Source organism: Chinchilla lanigera, unplaced genomic scaffold (genome assembly GCF_000276665.1).
Source record: "Chinchilla lanigera isolate Chin_1 unplaced genomic scaffold, ChiLan1.0 scaffold00010, whole genome shotgun sequence".
NCBI classification, from domain to species: Eukaryota; Metazoa; Chordata; class Mammalia; order Rodentia; family Chinchillidae; genus Chinchilla; species Chinchilla lanigera.
Window position 1 is genome coordinate 36139108 of NW_004955411.1, and position 18132 is coordinate 36157239.

Sequence of the window (18132 nt, forward strand, 5' to 3'; positions counted from 1 at the left end):
ATAAAATAATACTTTAATCATTTCAAGTAAGCTGAGCATGTTTCTTAGTTTCCAGTATTACTTAAATTATAAAGTTTCCAAAGCATGAAGTCAGCAATTAACAATGCTATATGCCCTTAGAAATGAAAGGAAGTCTATTTTCTCAAAAGAAAAAAATTCCAGGGAAGGTCAAAACATAGCAGTGTCACAACAGCTTATTTAGTCAACTATACTGGAAATGTGCTAGTTCTAAAATAAAAAATATTTTTAAGTCCTACATAACCAAATGCTCACTACAGACTTAATCACTTACCACCATTTTCATCTGCAGTTCCATCTAACTGAGGTATAGAAAGATTGGCAAGAAGCAAACTGTTATCATTCCATTCCATTTCTTCTTCAGAAGAGGAATCATCTTCAGTTGAACTTCTGTGAGTATTTCTGCACAGTAACCTAGAGAATATCAAAATTTCATGGTGAGTATATCCATGAGAAAAGAGCATCTCAGATGCAAATAATCTAATTTGACCACAACAGTTAAAACAATAAAAAAGATCTCAAAAATGTAATTTTAAAAGGAAAAGCTTATGTATTTTGCCTTATTAACATGTTTTTTTACTATGGCATCTACAAATTATTATTGTAAATAGACATTATAATACCTCTTATGTGAGAAGAAACAATTCCTATATTCATAACTGTATAATATCCTGGATTATCATATCTAATAATATTCTTCCTCATAATTTCCCTTTCATTCTGTCCTTAATATACATATATAACAGTCGGAGTGAGAACCCAGTAATTTTTAAAAAGTGCCTTACTGGAATACTGAAAGACATTTCCATAAACATGTAAACACTACATTCTGAAATGAATAAGAAGAAAAAAGACAAGTAAAAGGTGAAGGAAGGGATATTCCTTCCTTCTAGTTCAGACAAAGAATAGCAGTACAAGTACTGAGTCAATTGGGCAGGAGCTACAAAATAGGATTACGTAGAAATGTGGATGGACATCAAAGCCAAAAAAGATAGTCTCTTTAAGTTTTATCTCATACTGACACTAACCTGATACTTTCCCTTTTATCTCAAAGGGAAAATCTTTCTAACCATACCCAACTTTTTCTGGTCTCTAAAGTTTGAAAATACACCTCTTTATTATACATGGTAGAGTTTCTCCTTTAGATCTTTCCAAATCAAAACTTGTCACATAATCACTTTCAAGAGCTGAATTATCTAATATCTCGTGCCCAACTTTTTACCCAATGTAAAAACCCCATTTTAAACACATCTAACATAACCAATCTCTGCTTTTATATTCTGTGTGAAAGTCATTTGCTCTCTTACGGGCTAATCTTTCTAAAGTTACTGGTCCTACTTGTTAGTAAGAATATTCCCATATTACACAAAAATATTTCTTTTCAACTCTAACTATGAGTAATTCTATTCCTGTAAGTTATGATTTGGACCTGAAATGTCCTCCAAAGCTCATGTGTTGAAGGCTTGGTCACCAATACAGCAGCGTTTGGAAGTGGAAGATGACTGGATTATGAAAGTTTTAACCTCATCCACTGATAGATTCATGGTTTAATAGGAAGCCTACTGGGAGGGGTAGAACCTTTAAGAGGGTGTACCTAGTTGGAGGAAGTAGGTCCCTGAAGGCATGCCTTGTCCAGCTTCCCTCCTCCTCCTTGCTACCTGCTATAAAGTAAGGAGCTCTGTTCCACCACAAGCTCTCTGCCATGATGCTCCACCTTACCACAAGCTCATAAGCAATGGAGCCAACTGACCATATACTGAACCCTCTGAAACCATAAACTAAACTAAATCTTTCTTCTTTTTAAGTTGTTTTTCTCAGTTTTCTGTCACAGTGATAGAAAGCTGAATAACACACTATTATAAAAACTTCCACATATGATCTGTTTTTACCCTTTGCAGACATATGGAGCAAGTTTTTGTCATTTTCCATAGGAAAGCCTTCAAAACATATAAACATATTTATCATTTTTCCCCATGGTTCATCTCTCTTCATTATTCAAATATTCTTTAAAAGTAACAGTGTTCACAGATTCCTCTATTTTTCTTCCTTGTTTTCTCTTTCTCAGTTCTCAGGGCAAAATATAACATTCAGAAGAGTAAAAATAACTAATTCCTTTTCTAGACATTATGCTTCTACTATTCAATTTCTTGTTAATGTATATTTATGAAATGTTAGGTTTGTTTTCCCAAGTTAAAATAGGCATGGTTTCAATTCGTCCAAGTAACACAAAAGCATGAACTGAATCATGGGAAAAATCATTCCTATTATTGCAGTAAACACTATGTCATAATAATATCACATCTAGATAACATCACATTCCATTCCCTGATTTATTAAGTAGAAAAATAGTTATGTACAAATAAACCAAATTTATGGATTAGCTTTGTTTCCCTTTTAACAGCTCTAGGGTATAAAATTTCAAACACAGACTTTATAAATGTTAGTACAGTGTATAGGAGTTTAAAGGGGATACTCATTTTAGGCTCAGAGGCCTAATTTTTTCTACCCAGAAATAATAAAACTTAGAATTCTAAGCTCACAGTGACTCAGAAAACTGCAGGGCCATCTTATTGATTTATTTTGATAAACAAACCATAACGCCAGTGTTTCCTTCTGCAACTCTCATGTATCTTAAATTTTTAATACTTAATTCCTTTACTCTGTTCGTACTGGGAAGCCATTCCTTGTCTTCCAAACTGACATCATAGATAGATGTTAAACTCCAAAACATTAACTCTTAAAAGGCATTCTTTTTTTCAAATTTTCAGATAAGGAGGAGCTTCAATTTCCCTCATTTATTACTCACAAATGTTAAAACAGTCTATAGAATAATTAGTAAAAGACTAATCTTTCTAAATGTAGCAAAACATCATTTTCTTTGGAATAGGAAGTACATACTACGTGAAAACAAACCACTATTTAAAAGGGTTTCAAAGAAGTCCATTTAGTCCATAACACATTTTATATTATGAACAGCAGAAACAACTTTAGATTAACAGTGATAATTACAAAAGGAAGTTATTAAGATAACTGAACTAAAAAATTACCTTTTTTTGGCACAATGTTCTTCAATATTGCTGTCCCATCTCTGGGACATCACCAAACTAAGCTCCATTTCCTCTTTTTCAATCTGTGGTTCATTTTCTTCATCATCACTATTTTGGAGATTTTTTGTGTCTCCAAAAGAGTGACATGGTGATGCCATCCTATTTCTTTGCCCCTGATATCCATCACTTTCCAATCCAGCAAGAAGATGTACCAGAGCCTCATCGGGACTACTGTCCACTACAAAACAAGTGAAGTAATCACCAACAAATGACTTAAAATTTTCTAAATAATAATAATGCAGGTAAACTATAAGAATAAAAACATAGCTACTGGCACATTCTGAAAGTATGTAGTTGGCTGTTGAAGAAGCTCTCCCACCAAAACGTGATCCTAAGACCATCTTTATTAGAATGCTTTTGTAACTTTACTAAAAAGAAGAGTCTCAGAACTCATCCACAATGACTAAATTAGGATTCTAAGGTAGGTCTCATGAACCTTCATCTTAATAAGCTGACCAAATGTTTAAGCCTGCAGAGTACTGAACAAAACATGCATACAAGTGTTCAGAATAAATATAAAATGTAAAATATAAAATGCAAATATAAAATGAATTAATGCTAAGGAAGTACCTTAAATTTTAATCAATTTAAAGCTCTTAACCTTCCCTTAAGCTTTATTTACCTCAAAGAAAATCTGTACTTGCAAAAATACAAGAGAGCTTAAAAATAGTTCACAGCATTCTTTATAACACCATGTCACACACTAAAACTGCTAAAATAAAAAGGATAATCAAGTGGTAAGGCTGTGAAGAAACTGGCCCCTTCAAACATTGCTGGTCAAACTATAAATGATATCTCCACTGGCAGTTCCTCAAAATGCTTAACATAAAATTACCATATGTGATATTGTGAAAAATACACCCCACTTCCTGTTTGGTATGCAACTCTTAAAATTCCTGTAATATTGAAACAATCAGTCTCTTAAAAGCTGAAGAGCTGAGCTGGCGGTCGCTAGGTAGCTTCATAATGGAGACTAGGAGCAGGAAGACCAAGGCAGGTTTAGAGCTGCAATTTAGAGTTCCATCTTTCAACCTCTGGGGGAGTGGAGAAGAGCTGAAGGTTGAGTTGATCACCATTAGCTAATGATTTAATCATTCATGTTTATGTAATTAAGCAGCATTAAACACTACAAAAGACTGAGTTCTGAGAGCCTCTGAATAGCCAAACATGTAGAAATTCCTGAAGGATGGTACATACCAAGAGGGTTCCATGTTCTTTCCCCCATATTTTGCCTTACTCATCTCTTTACCTGGTGTTCATCAATATATCCTTTGTAATATCACTTATAATTAAGCCAGTAAATTAAGTATATCCCTTAGTTGTGTGAACTGCTCTAGCAAATTAAACTCCAATATGGGAACTATGGGAACCCCAATTTATAGCCAGTCAGAAGAACAGGTAGAACAATCTGGGACTTATGACCACAATCTTGGGACGTAGCAGTCTTAAGGACTGAGCTCCCTATCTATGATATCAGATGCTGTCTCTGGGCCAGTGCGGGTGAACCTATGATACACATGTTTTTCTTTTAAGACAGAAGATGTTAATGTGTGAGTTGTTTTTCCTAAACCAAAATCTCAGTATCCAGATTTAATTGCAATGCTGGCGCTTTGTGATAAGTGGGTTTTAGGTTGCAGTTTAGGTACTTGTCTCTAAAAGATTAGCCATCACTGCTCTAGGCAGACAATGTAAGACCTGAAGACACCCAGATGGTGCCTCCTGTAGAACTAATTACTTGCATGGTGTGTGGAGAAAACCTCCCACACATTTGAGGTCCTCTATACACTGAAGTCTTCACTGACTGACATGGTGTGAATGTATAAGAGAAACTGAGTTTTTTTTTATGTACCTATATCTATGACCCATAAATCCCACTCATACATATAAACTCAAGCTGAAAAAATGTCCACACAGATATACATGCCTGAATCATATCAGCAATATTCATAATAGCCAGAAAAGTACAAACAACCCAAATAATCATTAATCAATGGATTAACAAAATGTGATATCCATAGATGGGATATTTTTCAGTAAAAAGACAGATGAAGTACTGACAGATGCTACAACATGAACTTTAAAAACATGATGCCAACCAAAAGCAGTAAGATACAAAAGTCTACATATTACATGACTCCATTTATATGATATACCCCAATTACACAGATCCAGAACAAGAGAATGAAGACTAGTGGTTGTCAAGGGCTGAAAGCAAGGAACCCTGTAATGGGTACAGGGTTTTTCTGGGGCAATGAAAATTCACTAAAATATTGTTTTAGGTTTCCTTTGTTGACTATTAATAATGAAGTAAGTTCAGTCTTACTACCAAAAATAAATGTTTGGCAGGAGCCATTTTGGCAATGATGTATTGCTTTTTGTTTTTGTTGTTTTTCTCTGGTACTGGGAATCAAACTCATGATCTTGCACTTGCCAGGCAGGCGCTATGCTGCTGAGCTAAATCCCCAGCCCCAATGATCTACTGCTTAAACCTTCATACTCTCTGATATTTGATGACATTAAAATTGAATTTTAGCTGGGTATGATGGCACACATCTGTAACCTCAGAAGTCTGGGTGGCTGAGGCAGGAAGATGACAAGTTCAAACCCAGCCTGGGTAACTCAGTGACTTAGCAAGACTCTACACCAAAACAGAAAATTTAAAAAGCTGGAGGTGTAGCTCAGTGAGATCCTTGGATTCAATTCCCAGGATGGGTGGGGGATGGAAGGGTAGGAGAGAGTATTCTGGAACTTTAGGAAAGGTAGAATTTTATCTGCTCATGACTAACATAATGAAACAGGGATATGCGTCTAGATCTCTTTTTTATTTCCTTAAGTATTTCTGTATTTCTCTTTTGACTCTTTAGAATGTAATTTAAAATACTTTCATACATTAATTTTATTCAGATGTAGAAACAGATTATATTAGATTGCAAACTTCAAATTAACTTTTAATGTGGTCTTAGAATGATTTACATGTGACCACTCATTTAAAAAAGAAATTATTCACTAATTCTGTTTAAAATGTGTTCAAGATATTAGTATGTATAATAATTCGGCATTGTCCATATCAATTTATGTTCTATTCAGATGAAAATATAAATAACAGAGGGAGCTAGGCTCACATTTGATACTATAAAAATTTTTTAAATGTAAAGTGAAGAGAGAAACAAACATAAAATTGACTAAATCCAGCTAAATTAGAGGCATAAAGTATAATGATCTTTATGTAACAAAACGATAAATTTCTGCAAAAGATCTTACTGAAAAGAAATTTGGTTTGTGATGTTGATAAAATGTATTTAGGGTGGTGCAAAGATACTGAGAAGTAACTTCTCTATGCTATGCTAACCAAAAAATTAGTGGAAAAGATTGTCCAGTGAACTTTCCAGTAACAAGTACCCACTGTGCTGTTTTATTAAAATAATTTAGTTTGCAGAATATTAATTAAAAATAAGTACACTCCTCCCCCAAAGTAATGTTTGTCCTCAAATTTTTTTTAAAAAATTTCTTTCCTAATGGTTTAGAAAAAAACTATATTGAAAACTATATTGAAAACAAAAAACAAAAAACAAATCTTTCATGTTTACATTCAGAGTGAGTATACAGAATATGAAACACTAATCTCTTCAAGTCAAAGAAAAAAGTACACCTTTACAAAACTCACTTTCACTTACTTAAAATACTAAATATTTATGGTGGCATTGTTACTTACTGAAAACTGGTGACTCACTCAATCTTTGAGTCAAAGGCTGAAAAGTCTGACTATTTTCCATGAGGTTCAAAATTGCTTCTTCATTAATAAGGGCTTCTCCCACTTTATGCGTCGTGTCGGCTTAAGATGAAAAGAACACAAAAACATTAACAAATGTCCTAAATCTAAAAGTTATCACTTAGACTTTGTGTAAGTTAGGAAGCATTATAAAGTAAGCCTATTTAAAAATTTGAAGAATTAGTGATACATGCTAAATAAAAACTCAATAAAAAGCCACAGAAATACCTAACCAGTTACATGGATTAGTGAAAAACTGAACAGAACACATAACCTCCCCAAGTCTATGGATCACCATGTATTTACAATCTCTTCCATCTTTTTGATTCTACCTACTGTGTACAAATAGTTGTGTTACTCTGATAAAAAAAAAATCAGTTATTTAAAACATAAAGAAGGAGAAACTTATTTGACCAAAATTATTCTCTATTTCAAAAATAAATAAATTCGTTGTTTACCATTTTTGTATTTTTCAGAAAGCCTCCAATTCATTATCTAAAAATAGTAGTCCTTCAACATTTATAGAGGGTCTGATGCAAAGAGAGATTCAATAATTTTAAGAACGAAGGTAAAATAAATCACACACTATATCATCAAAAAGTAGACAGAAAATAAAAAACACATATTAGTAATGACAGAAGAAGACTACACACCAAAAAACATAGCAGAAGTTGTATGATAGCAAACTGGAAAAAGAATTGTTTTCTTGTTGTGGATTTTATAATCAGACTTAAAACTAGGCATATTTAAGTTTTTTTAAAAAGCATTAAAATCTTTCAAAAGAATTATTTTTGAGATAAAACATCCTAAGATATAGCTGGGCTAGTTAAAACAAAACAAAACATTGCTTAAAACCATTTGAAAAGATCAATTAATATAAAAGCTGATTCTCTGAAACTAATAATAATAAAGACTAGAATGATCAATACAATTTATAGAAAAGGTATAAATAAATTGTATTAGGAATAAAAGGAGGAATTCTAAAGGTAAAATAAAGATGTTAAAATAATATTACATACAAATCTATACCAAAAACATAGAAAAATCAGATAAAATGACACAAAACCTAGTTCAAACAAAAAAAGAAAGTTTGAGTAGGTTTATTATGGAAATTGAATCAGTAATTTAAGGCTAAACCTTTTACCTCCCATTCTGTAACAGACAAAATCTACTCACAAAAAAATACACTATACAAAAACTGGGTAGTTTTACATGAGTTCTATCAAATCTTCAAGGAACAGGTTATTCCAATCTAATAAGAATTCTCAAAAACTGATTTGAAAAAGAAGGAAAGTTCTACAACTCATGTAACGAGGCAAAGTATGGATTTTTCTCAATTATTTAAAAAGAAATTGAAATTCTAAACAAAATATTAGAAAAGCAGATATGCTGATATTTAAAGAAACACACCACACTGTGACCAGGAAGGGTATATATCTGAGATTTTTTTTGGGTCTGTTTTGATACAGGGTTTCAGTACACAGTTCAGGTTGGCCTCGAACTCACTTTGTAGCCCAGGCTAGCCTCAAACTCACAGAAGAGTGCTGAGATTACATGCGTGTGCCACCATACCTGGCAATGAAGGGTTTATTTTAGGAATGTGATGATAGTTATAACATTAAAAATAGAAGTTATTTTAATGTAACCTACCATATTAATAATAAAAAACTGCTTAGTTCATTTAACTCAGAAAAGAATACTTGATAAGACTTAATACCTCATAACTTAAAATACAACAAATATCTAAGCAAAGAAGAATTAGAAGGGGTATAAACCCAACTGAAGTCTACCAACCAATATCATACAGTAAATTTCATACTCAATGAAATACAGAAGAATTGTGTTTAAAGTCAGGAAAAAGACTACTAACATTTCTATGCATTATCATCCTAGAGTTCTTAGTGCACTAAGACATGCGCAAGCAAAAATATGTGCATTAGAAAGGAAGTAATAATTACATGCAGATGACAGATCTACACCCTGAAAATCTAAGAAAAAAATATTAGCTCTGATAAAAACTGCTGGATGAAATTCTGATACACAAAGGTCAGAGAAGTCCACAAATTCTCAGCAATTAGACTACATAATTCTTCTTTTTTTTGGTACCGAGAATCGAACTCATGACCTCACATTTGCCAGCCAGGCACTGTTAGAATATATAATTCTTGAAAAATAAAACTTACAATTAAAAGACACCAGAAGTACCTAAAACAAAAGACGTATAGTAATTTTGCAATTATATAACCATTGAAGAACATGAAAAATCAAATCAAATAAGCCAGTTTATGAATTCACTGAATTCCCAATAAAATTCCAACAGAGTTTTTTACAGAAACAAGACAATGTAATCCTAAAATTAACATTGGAAAAAAAGTTTTTAATGATCAAGAGTAGACAGGACAATTCTGAAGCTAAATAAGGGAATACCTGTCATGCCAGGATCATATAAAGAAACAGTTATTAAATAGTATGATATTAACACAGAGTAACATGACAGAAGCAGGGGTGCCCTGAGGGACAAACAGCCCTGTTAGATAAATATGCTATCACAACTAGCTACACACATACATGCACACGCACATGCAATCCTTACTACATCATACAAGCAAAATTTCAGATACATTTTATGAAGACTTCAATGAGAAAAACCAAGTTGTAAGTACACAGAGGCCTCAGGATGAATACTTTAAAACTTTCATTATCTCAGGATAGAGAAGGTCTCAGAAACTAGGTACCAAAATCAAACCATTAGGGAAGATATTGGTAAGCCTGATACTAAGATTGAATGCATACAAAATCCAAAAAGTAAAAATACTATTTTTAAAAACAGAAAGGAAAAAGGGAAAATATTTTGAAAACTGTTACACTATGAGCCTTGATGGGAACAAAATGTTCCTACAACAAATAACTGACAAACACTTAATGTCTACAAAATTTGAGGAACTCCTACAAGATGACTGAGAGAATGACCAGTAACCAAGAGAGAATAAGCAAAGAACATGAACAAGCAGTTTTCATATAACATAAAGAAACCCAAATGGCCTTTAAAGATATTCAAACTCATTGGCAGTCAGAAAATGTAGATTAAATTCAGGAAGTAACCATACCAAATAATCAGACTACCACAAAGTTTTTCTATTTATTAGTTTCCATCTATTATTTGGCACTGTCAATTGTTGAGGGATCCCTTGCCTACAATACCTGCATATGAATAAAGTGACTACTGAGGAGAATTTTAATTACTGTCTTATTTACCAATCACGTATAACCGAAATTAGAGAAACACGGTTAGAAGAGATGTTATCTGGATAAACTACAATGCGCCTATGGTAGAATTTAGAAAATAACACTTCTGTGTGTTCTGTAAAGGAACTCTTGCAGACACAACACTCTGCAAAGGTGAAAATGATCAAAAACTTGTAGAATGGACCCACTATTAAAAGTTTTGGAATGGAGCAGCTAAAATGAAGAGACAAGTATAAATTTCAAAGTTTTAATGTGGACATAAAAAGATGTTCAACATCATGAGTAATAAGTGATATGAAAATTAAAACCACAATGAGATACCATTTTACACTCTCTAGAACGGTAATGTTAAAAAAGTCATAACATAAAGTATTAGTAAACATACATGGCGACCAAAAGCCTCTTATATTCTTGGTGTGAATGTAAAATCGTACAGGCACTTGGAAAACAGCTTGGCAACTCATTAAAAAATTACAATACAAAGCATATGATCTACTAACTCTACCTAGCTACAAGAGAATTGAAAACATATATTCACAGAAAGATGTATATTGAATTGTTCACAGAAGTATTATTTTCCCCTTTCTGCAAAGGTAATCTTTATAGTGAAGTTTATTTTCAAACTGGTTTCATTTGTTTTTACTTTCATTATTTTACAATACTTCTCAAGACATTTATTCTAAATTTCATGTTTTATGGTCTCTAGCAGCATTACTCATCAGTCAAAAGTGAAAACAACACAAATATCCATTAATTGAGACATGGATTATCAAAATATAGTATATCTATAAAATAGAGTATTATTTGGCAATAAAAAAATATTTAATTGATACCAGAAAACAGATAAACTTTCCAAGTACTATGCTAAGTAGAAGACAGAAAGTAGAAATCTGCATATTATATGATTTTACTAGTATGGCACAGGTAGAAAAGGCAAACACAGGGACAAGAAGCTAGACTAGTAGTGACTGGGGGTACAGGTGGAAAGGGACATGACTGAAAATGAACACAAGGGATCTTTTGGGCTGATAAAAATGCTCTAAGATTGTACAGATGTTTGCTCAACTCCATAAATTTACTATAACCAATGAGTTAATTATCCAGTTAAAATGAGCAAATTTTATGCTCTGTAAACTATATCTGAAATAAGTTGTCTAGAATATATAAATGTTGAGAACTCAAAAAACAAATGCTGGTGAGGTTGTGGGGAAAAAGAAACTTCTACAGTGTTGGTGGAAATGTAAGCTAATACAACCACTACAGAAATTGGTATGGAGATTTCTCAAAAAACTAAAACTACACATTACATTTGACCCAGCAATGCCTTGTCTGGGTCCCTACCAAAAGAATTAAAGACATATTACAGTGATACACACGTATCATGTTTAGCAGCACAATTTATAATAGCTCAATTTTGGAAGCAGCCTATATACCAATCTACAGATGAAAGGATAATGAAAATTTGAGACAGACACAGACAGATAGATAGGAAGGATACAACAGAATAGAAAGAATTCAGTCATAAAGAAGGATAAATTTGAATCATCTCTAGGAATGCCTTCCTCAGTTTTCTTCTTCAGTTGTTTGAGACGGGTCTTGCTATGTAATTCAGGCTGATCTTGAACTCACTATGTAGTCCAGGCTGGCCTTGAACTGATAGCAATCCTCCTGCTTCAGCCTCCTGAGTGCTGGGATTACAGGTGTGTGCCACCAACCCCAGCTGGAAAATGGATGCATCTTTAAGACCATACTGCTAAGTGAAACAAATCAGACACAGAAAGTTAAATATCACATGATTTGTCTTATATAAGAAACTCCAAATTTAAAGAGCAAAGTAAAAAAGAGATGACAGGAAAAAGGGAGGTAGACTTTGTGGACATGAAAAGGGTATCTGAGGATGGGACAGAGGCAACGCTGGCAGGGAAAGAGAAAATAAGAATGATTATGTGTATGTACCAGTTTCCCAAGATGAGTATCATTATGTATCACAAACATAATGAAAAATAAATTTAAAAAATAAAAATATATAAAACAGTCATATATACTGTGAACACACATATATAAGAAAATAGAAAGGCATATGTTTTGACAGCTTGTTAATACATACTACTTCAGGAGTTTACCTTTAAAGGTGTTGAAAGGATAAATGAATGGGAGAGAGGATTTTTGTTAAAGCCATTTTCTACTTCTTAGAGAAAACCCTAACAAGCTCAGCTGAATATTTCCTAGATACCAGATGTCTGTTACTGGTACTTTTCTGAATATCTGAGAAAGAAAATCTCACCTTTGGTTGATTCTGTGTCTTTGTGGATTTCCATCATATTGGCTGGAGTACACTGAAGCATTTCAGGAGACAGAATGTCAGAGTGCAATGTTAACTCAGCAGAGAACTCCTGGGATCCATCACTGTAGTCCACAGATCCTGATAATGTTCTGCTTTATAATATTGCATATATATATGTATCATACATCATGTTCCTTATAGCAAACTAGGTAACATGAATAAAATTAGTTCTGAGATCTACAATTAATAACCACTTACACAGAGAAATCATTCTGTTTGAGAATTTCCTGAAGTCGCTTCTGAAACTTTTTTTCACTTTCAGTTGCCAGCACAAACCTGTGATCTTTGAATTTCAAAAGCACATTAAAAAATGTAATAGTAAATGAACAAAATACTTTTCCTTTCCTCTAAAGAAGCTTTTAAAATGACAGAAATTTCCTATCTTTCTCTTGACATACTATAGGATCAGACAAAACAGAAATAGTTGCTACTGAAATTATAAAATTAAACACTTATAAGAAGTTCATAATAAAGTTCTATAATTATTACCTAAACCTGAAAAATAAAAACACTGCCTTACTTATAAAATAATGTATATCCTAAAATTAGAATTTTCTCCCTTGTGTAGTGTTATTTTAAAAATAAAAGTCAAAACATTTTTAACGTCCTAGACATTACAGTATCTTACATAAACTTGCCTCTTCAATTTTCTTTTGTTCTTTCACCTTTATTGTTAAAAATTTATTGCATCTGTGGTATCTATTGGAGCCCTCTCCAATTCTTTTTGAATGTACCAACATTATAAATGAGTTTGTTCTCAAAGACCTATACATAATGATCAAAGAGAGTTTACTATGGGAGCAATATTTCATGGGTGATAATTTCAAAGCTCAATACACTAAACAGTGTTTCCATGTTGGGAAATCATGTTTTTTTATTGTTCACTTGGTAATACAGAAGGCTAGAAGGATACAATAAAATGATACTTTGAAGATAGTTATGAAGATAATTACTGGTTGTATAGTAATGAAAACAGAAAAACGCACAGAAAATTTAACGGTAATTTCAAAAGTCAAATCTAGTTTCCAGGAAAAAAACCACAATGGGTAAAAAAAAATTTAGTTAAAAAAATAATTCCCTGGAGTACCATTAAGTTTATACCTTGTGATTCAGGTTGGCTAAACTGAGAACTTTCATTTCTATTTCTTCGCCGTTGCTTTTCATCTTCCCAGATGGCTTGCAGACCTGGGTTTCCACCAATCTGAGCTGTAACCACAATATCAACGACACTTTAATACTGCAAAGGTCAAAGTAAAAACTTCATACCTAATGAAAAATCTAAACTTTGATAAATACTGCCATTTAAGAAAAACAATTACTTGCTTTGTGCAATAAAATGGAAAAACTACCTCATCCTACATTTACTCCCTTTTTTAGGTTTCTTCCCCTTGATTGTCCAAAACCTAGCAAATACATAAGATTTAAACAAGTGGTGAGAACCAACAGACCTAAGGGTCCCCTCCCTGGTATACAATCTGAAGAGTCAGTGGTATACAATTTGAACAGTCAGAGTGTATTAAATTATTTAATACTGGGTAATTTTATGCAGTATTACACTATAGTTTCATATCTAAGGAAACATATCTCAGTGTGTATTTAAAGGAAAAATAATGACACATCAGAAACACAGAAGTAGTTTATAAAATACTTTGTAACCTGTATACTATCTTAGTTGCCTAGTAATATTCCTACTCTATTTTGGTCATTCAGTTTTACAAATAAAAATATGTATTAAAAATAATTGTGTATGTACACTCAATGTCCAGGCGATTTAAGATGTCAGCAGCTACAGCATCCACTTCTAATTCACACGTACTCTGTGGCTCAACACCTTCCAGTATCAAACAGCTGTAATAAAAAGATATCAAAAAATGGAATAGTTATGATAGAACAACATTCATGAGATTTTTTTTTTATATAAGACGTTACATCTGGACAGTCACCAGAAAAACTAATCGTAGTTCACAATTATTCATGACATAATTGATATTATGTCTATATAAAAATGAAACACAGGATGAAAAAATAAAAAACCTATTATTACTGACAACTTTATTGAGATACTTGGCAATATATTCTACATATTCTGGTTCATTATATTTTATATATAAGGAATATTCAATGTTTTACCATGTGGTCATGTGTGGGTCAGAATGGAATAGGATAGCAGGGAGAACAGAGTGATATATCAAAAACTATACACATAATATTTATATTTTATATCAGCTGTCTAGTTTCAACAAATGCAAAGAGAACATGAAACAAGGGATGCGGAACAGTAAGCATGCCAAAAAGTGGATAAATAATACTTTTTGGTTTTGTGCCCTCAACTACTGCTGGGATGAGTAGTGCTTTAAAATTCTTTATAAGTATAGAATTAACAAACCACATGAATGTTCAACAGTGGGACCACAACTAGCAAAAGTGCTAACACCACAAGGTTATTAATTTTTGTAAGAACTATAAGAGAGCTGTTCCCCATTAATAGCCTTTAACACAAAAGCATTGTTTTATTCTAGCAGAACCACTCAGGAGAGGATTAGGAAGATGCCATACAGTTCTCCATGCTTGGCAGAATGAACAGGCAACAACTAGTGTGGATCTCAGTTTACTCATTCCAACATTTAGCTCTTCTATGAAAAAGAGAAAACTATGATTTTACTTGAAAGTGAGTGATGGCATATCTCTTTTAACATTTGGTTTTGAAATATTTTTAATGTTTTAATAGAAATATTAGCAAGTCCTAATTTTTATTGTCTATTCCTAAGGAAATTCTGACGAGATATGTGAAACTAATTTGCTGACCAAGAATCCGAGACTTCAGGAAGATGGGAGAGTGCTGAGCAGCAGAGAAAGCCTGAGATCTGGTGTTCAAACATTGGAATATAGCAATGTGAGGAAGAAAAGAGGTCCTTGGGATCCAGGAAGGAGATGAAGCTAGAATTGAAGCCCACAGGCCAAGCAAAGAGAGAAACTTCAACTAAGGAGGAAGACGAAGGCAACACTTTCTCCCTGAGCCTGGACTCAGTGCATAGGAGGGGTGGCCCCAGAGGCCTCTGGGAGAAGCACACTAATGCAGCAGTGTGGACTCAAAGCACTGCAATGACGGGTGTGCTGTACTGGTCAGACTTCCCACAAGAGAGGGCGATTGGCCAGGAGCCATCTTGGAGAAGCACCAATTGAGCTCAGGACCCTGAGCAGCTGCTCGCTCTACCCTGTGGCTCCCAACCAAGTTCAAGCCTGCATGGGACATGGAGATGGCTGTGAGCTGGTCTGGTCTGGTCTGGTCTGGTCTGGTCTGTTTCTAGCCACACAACCAGAGGCCACCCTAAACTTCAGGTGCAGGCTTGCTGGGATTACCCTCTCCCCCACTGTGGAGCTGCTGCTTGCTTGCTGGTAATGACCTACGCGGATCTGAACTCTGTCACCCCATGTTGTCTACCAGTGGCAGCAGAGACACACCTTGAAGTGGACATTTCTTTTTCTTTTTCTTCTTTATTTTCTTTCTCATGTTTGTTTCTTCTTCATTGTTTGTTTTTATGTGAGTGTGAACATGATTTCTAGTTTTGTTGCTGCTCTTCTGTTCTTGTTTTTATTTCTTTCTTCTCTCTTTCCCTCCTGTCTTCTGTTCACAAAGTTTGTCCTCCTCTTTTGTCTTCTAGCCTTGCTTGTAATCTCTTCCTTTTCTTCTGGTGGCTGGCTTTTGTTTTTTGTTTTGTTTTGTTCTGTTTTTAGTCTTCTTGAGACAGGGTTTCACTATGCAGTTCAGGCTGGCTTAGAACTCACTATGTAACCCATGCTGGCCTCGAACTCCCAGTGATCCTACTGCCTCAGCCTCTTCCTCTTCTTTTTCTCTATCCCCCCCTTTAAATTTTTTCACCTGAGGGTAAAATTGCCATATTCAGAGTTTATTTACTACATACAATTTTCTGGTTCACTTTACATTTTCTTACATAACCACACATCTAGTGCATATGGTTAAAGGTGGCAAATTAATAGTTACCTCAGTCTGTCATTTTCTAGGCTGTGTTTGATGCCACTGTTATTGCTGATTGTACCAAATGAAGAAGTATAATCTTGCAACAGACTGTAAGCCCAAAATTCAGCTACAGCTGGAAAACACCTTTCACAGGTAGTTACTTCCTGAAGTTTCTAAATACTAGCAATAAAGCAACTCACCATAGGCAATTTAGAAGCATGTACCCAGGAATTAAACTAAAAACAAAACAAAACAAAATGACAAAAAGACAAACAAAATGAGAAGATATTTAAACAAGATGCAACCTCAGATGTCCAGCTCACCAAAGGCAAACCCAGGGGGCAATGAGATGGAACACTCTGGACTCTCTGAAGTAGTACCAACAAAGCAAATGAATGAGGCCCTAGAAAAAAAATCAAAAACGAAATAATTTTTCAGATGCCTGCAGAAATAGTGACCACAGTGAAAGACATCCTTCAGGACTCTAGAGCAGAAAGATTTAAACCAAAAACAAAGAGGGCTTATGAAAATGATGCAAACCATGAATGCCCACCATAGGAAAGAAATAGAATCCATTGAACAGATTCAAAAAGATATCCAGGAGATTAAAAATTGCACTGAAAGTATGTGCAGAAGACAAGATAGTGGTTAGCAATCAGGACAAAAATTACATGACCTTTTAACTAGATGTAGAAAAACTATTTGACAAAGTCCAGGACCCATTCATGCTAAAAGAAAAACCCTACAAAAAATTTGAATAGATGGTCTTTATCTCAATTTGATAAAGCCATCTGTGACAATCCAAAAGCCAACATCATACGAAATGGCCAAAACCTGAAAGTTTTAACACAAAAGTCAGGAACTGCAGTGAGCCTCCAATCTCCTGCTAGAGGGGTGAGTGAGTGTGTGTGTGTGTGTGTGTGTGTGTGTGTGTGTGTGTGTGCGTAGAGATATTGAAAGAGGAAGAGAGAGAGTAGAGAAAATGGCAGTACAGTAGGGATTCAAGATGACCAGCTGTTCATGAGGAACAAAAGGCCCAAGACATCAAGAACAGAGGCATTTCCTGATTGAGGGGATTACTGATGACTCAGAGAGCCAAAGTGGTCTAATGCTAAGAAGGATCTTGCCCTGGAGTGTCTTTAGTCTTAGTCTTAGTGGTCTTAGTTTTAGGCTTAGTGGGTGGGAGAGGATGGCCCAAAGAGATAATGGGAAATCTTAAAAGGGTGATACTGATAATCCCAAGCCTTCCTCTATCTCAACGGAACGTATGTAAATATTACAAGTAGCCATTGTGATTTTGTGTTCCCCAACAAGGAATAAGACAATGATGTCTACAGTCACCACTTTTATATAATATAGTTCTGGAAACTTTAGCCAGAACAGTTAGACAAGAAAAAGAAATAAAAGGAATAATTGCAGAAAGTAAGAAGTTATCATTTTATTTTATTTTAAAAATAAAAGGAGGAAAACATTAACAGACACAACATTTTACAAAATAGCAAAAGAACAGTACAGACAATACAGAGTTACAAAGTGGCAGGAAATTAACAATGCTTGCCTTATTACATATTGATACCTTCAAAGTGGTTTCTCATGAAAACAAATAGAGACATGCAATATTGATCAATCAAGGACTCATTAACAGTTTCTTTCAGCACAGAAAAAGAAG

General features: G+C 34.0%; 1 protein-coding gene across 6 annotated transcripts in view; it reads right to left on the bottom strand.

The window, feature by feature from the left end:
* Positions 1–18132, bottom strand: part of Rev3l (REV3-like, polymerase (DNA directed), zeta, catalytic subunit) — a 178360-nt gene that overhangs the window by 70860 nt on the left and 89368 nt on the right. For 5 of the 6 annotated variants that reach the window (XM_005377901.2, XM_005377904.2, XM_013510833.1 and 2 more), the window contains 7 exons: positions 14238–14332; positions 13586–13690; positions 12683–12767; positions 12425–12576; positions 6838–6957; positions 3066–3303; positions 293–432 (listed from right to left, as the gene is read on the bottom strand). In XM_005377901.2, the coding sequence (XP_005377958.1) occupies positions 293–432; positions 3066–3303; positions 6838–6957; positions 12425–12576; positions 12683–12767; positions 13586–13690; positions 14238–14332 (935 nt within the window). The remainder of the gene's footprint in view (positions 1–292; positions 433–3065; positions 3304–6837; positions 6958–12424; positions 12577–12682; positions 12768–13585; positions 13691–14237; positions 14333–18132) is intronic. The other variant, XM_005377902.2, reaches the window with a different exon arrangement.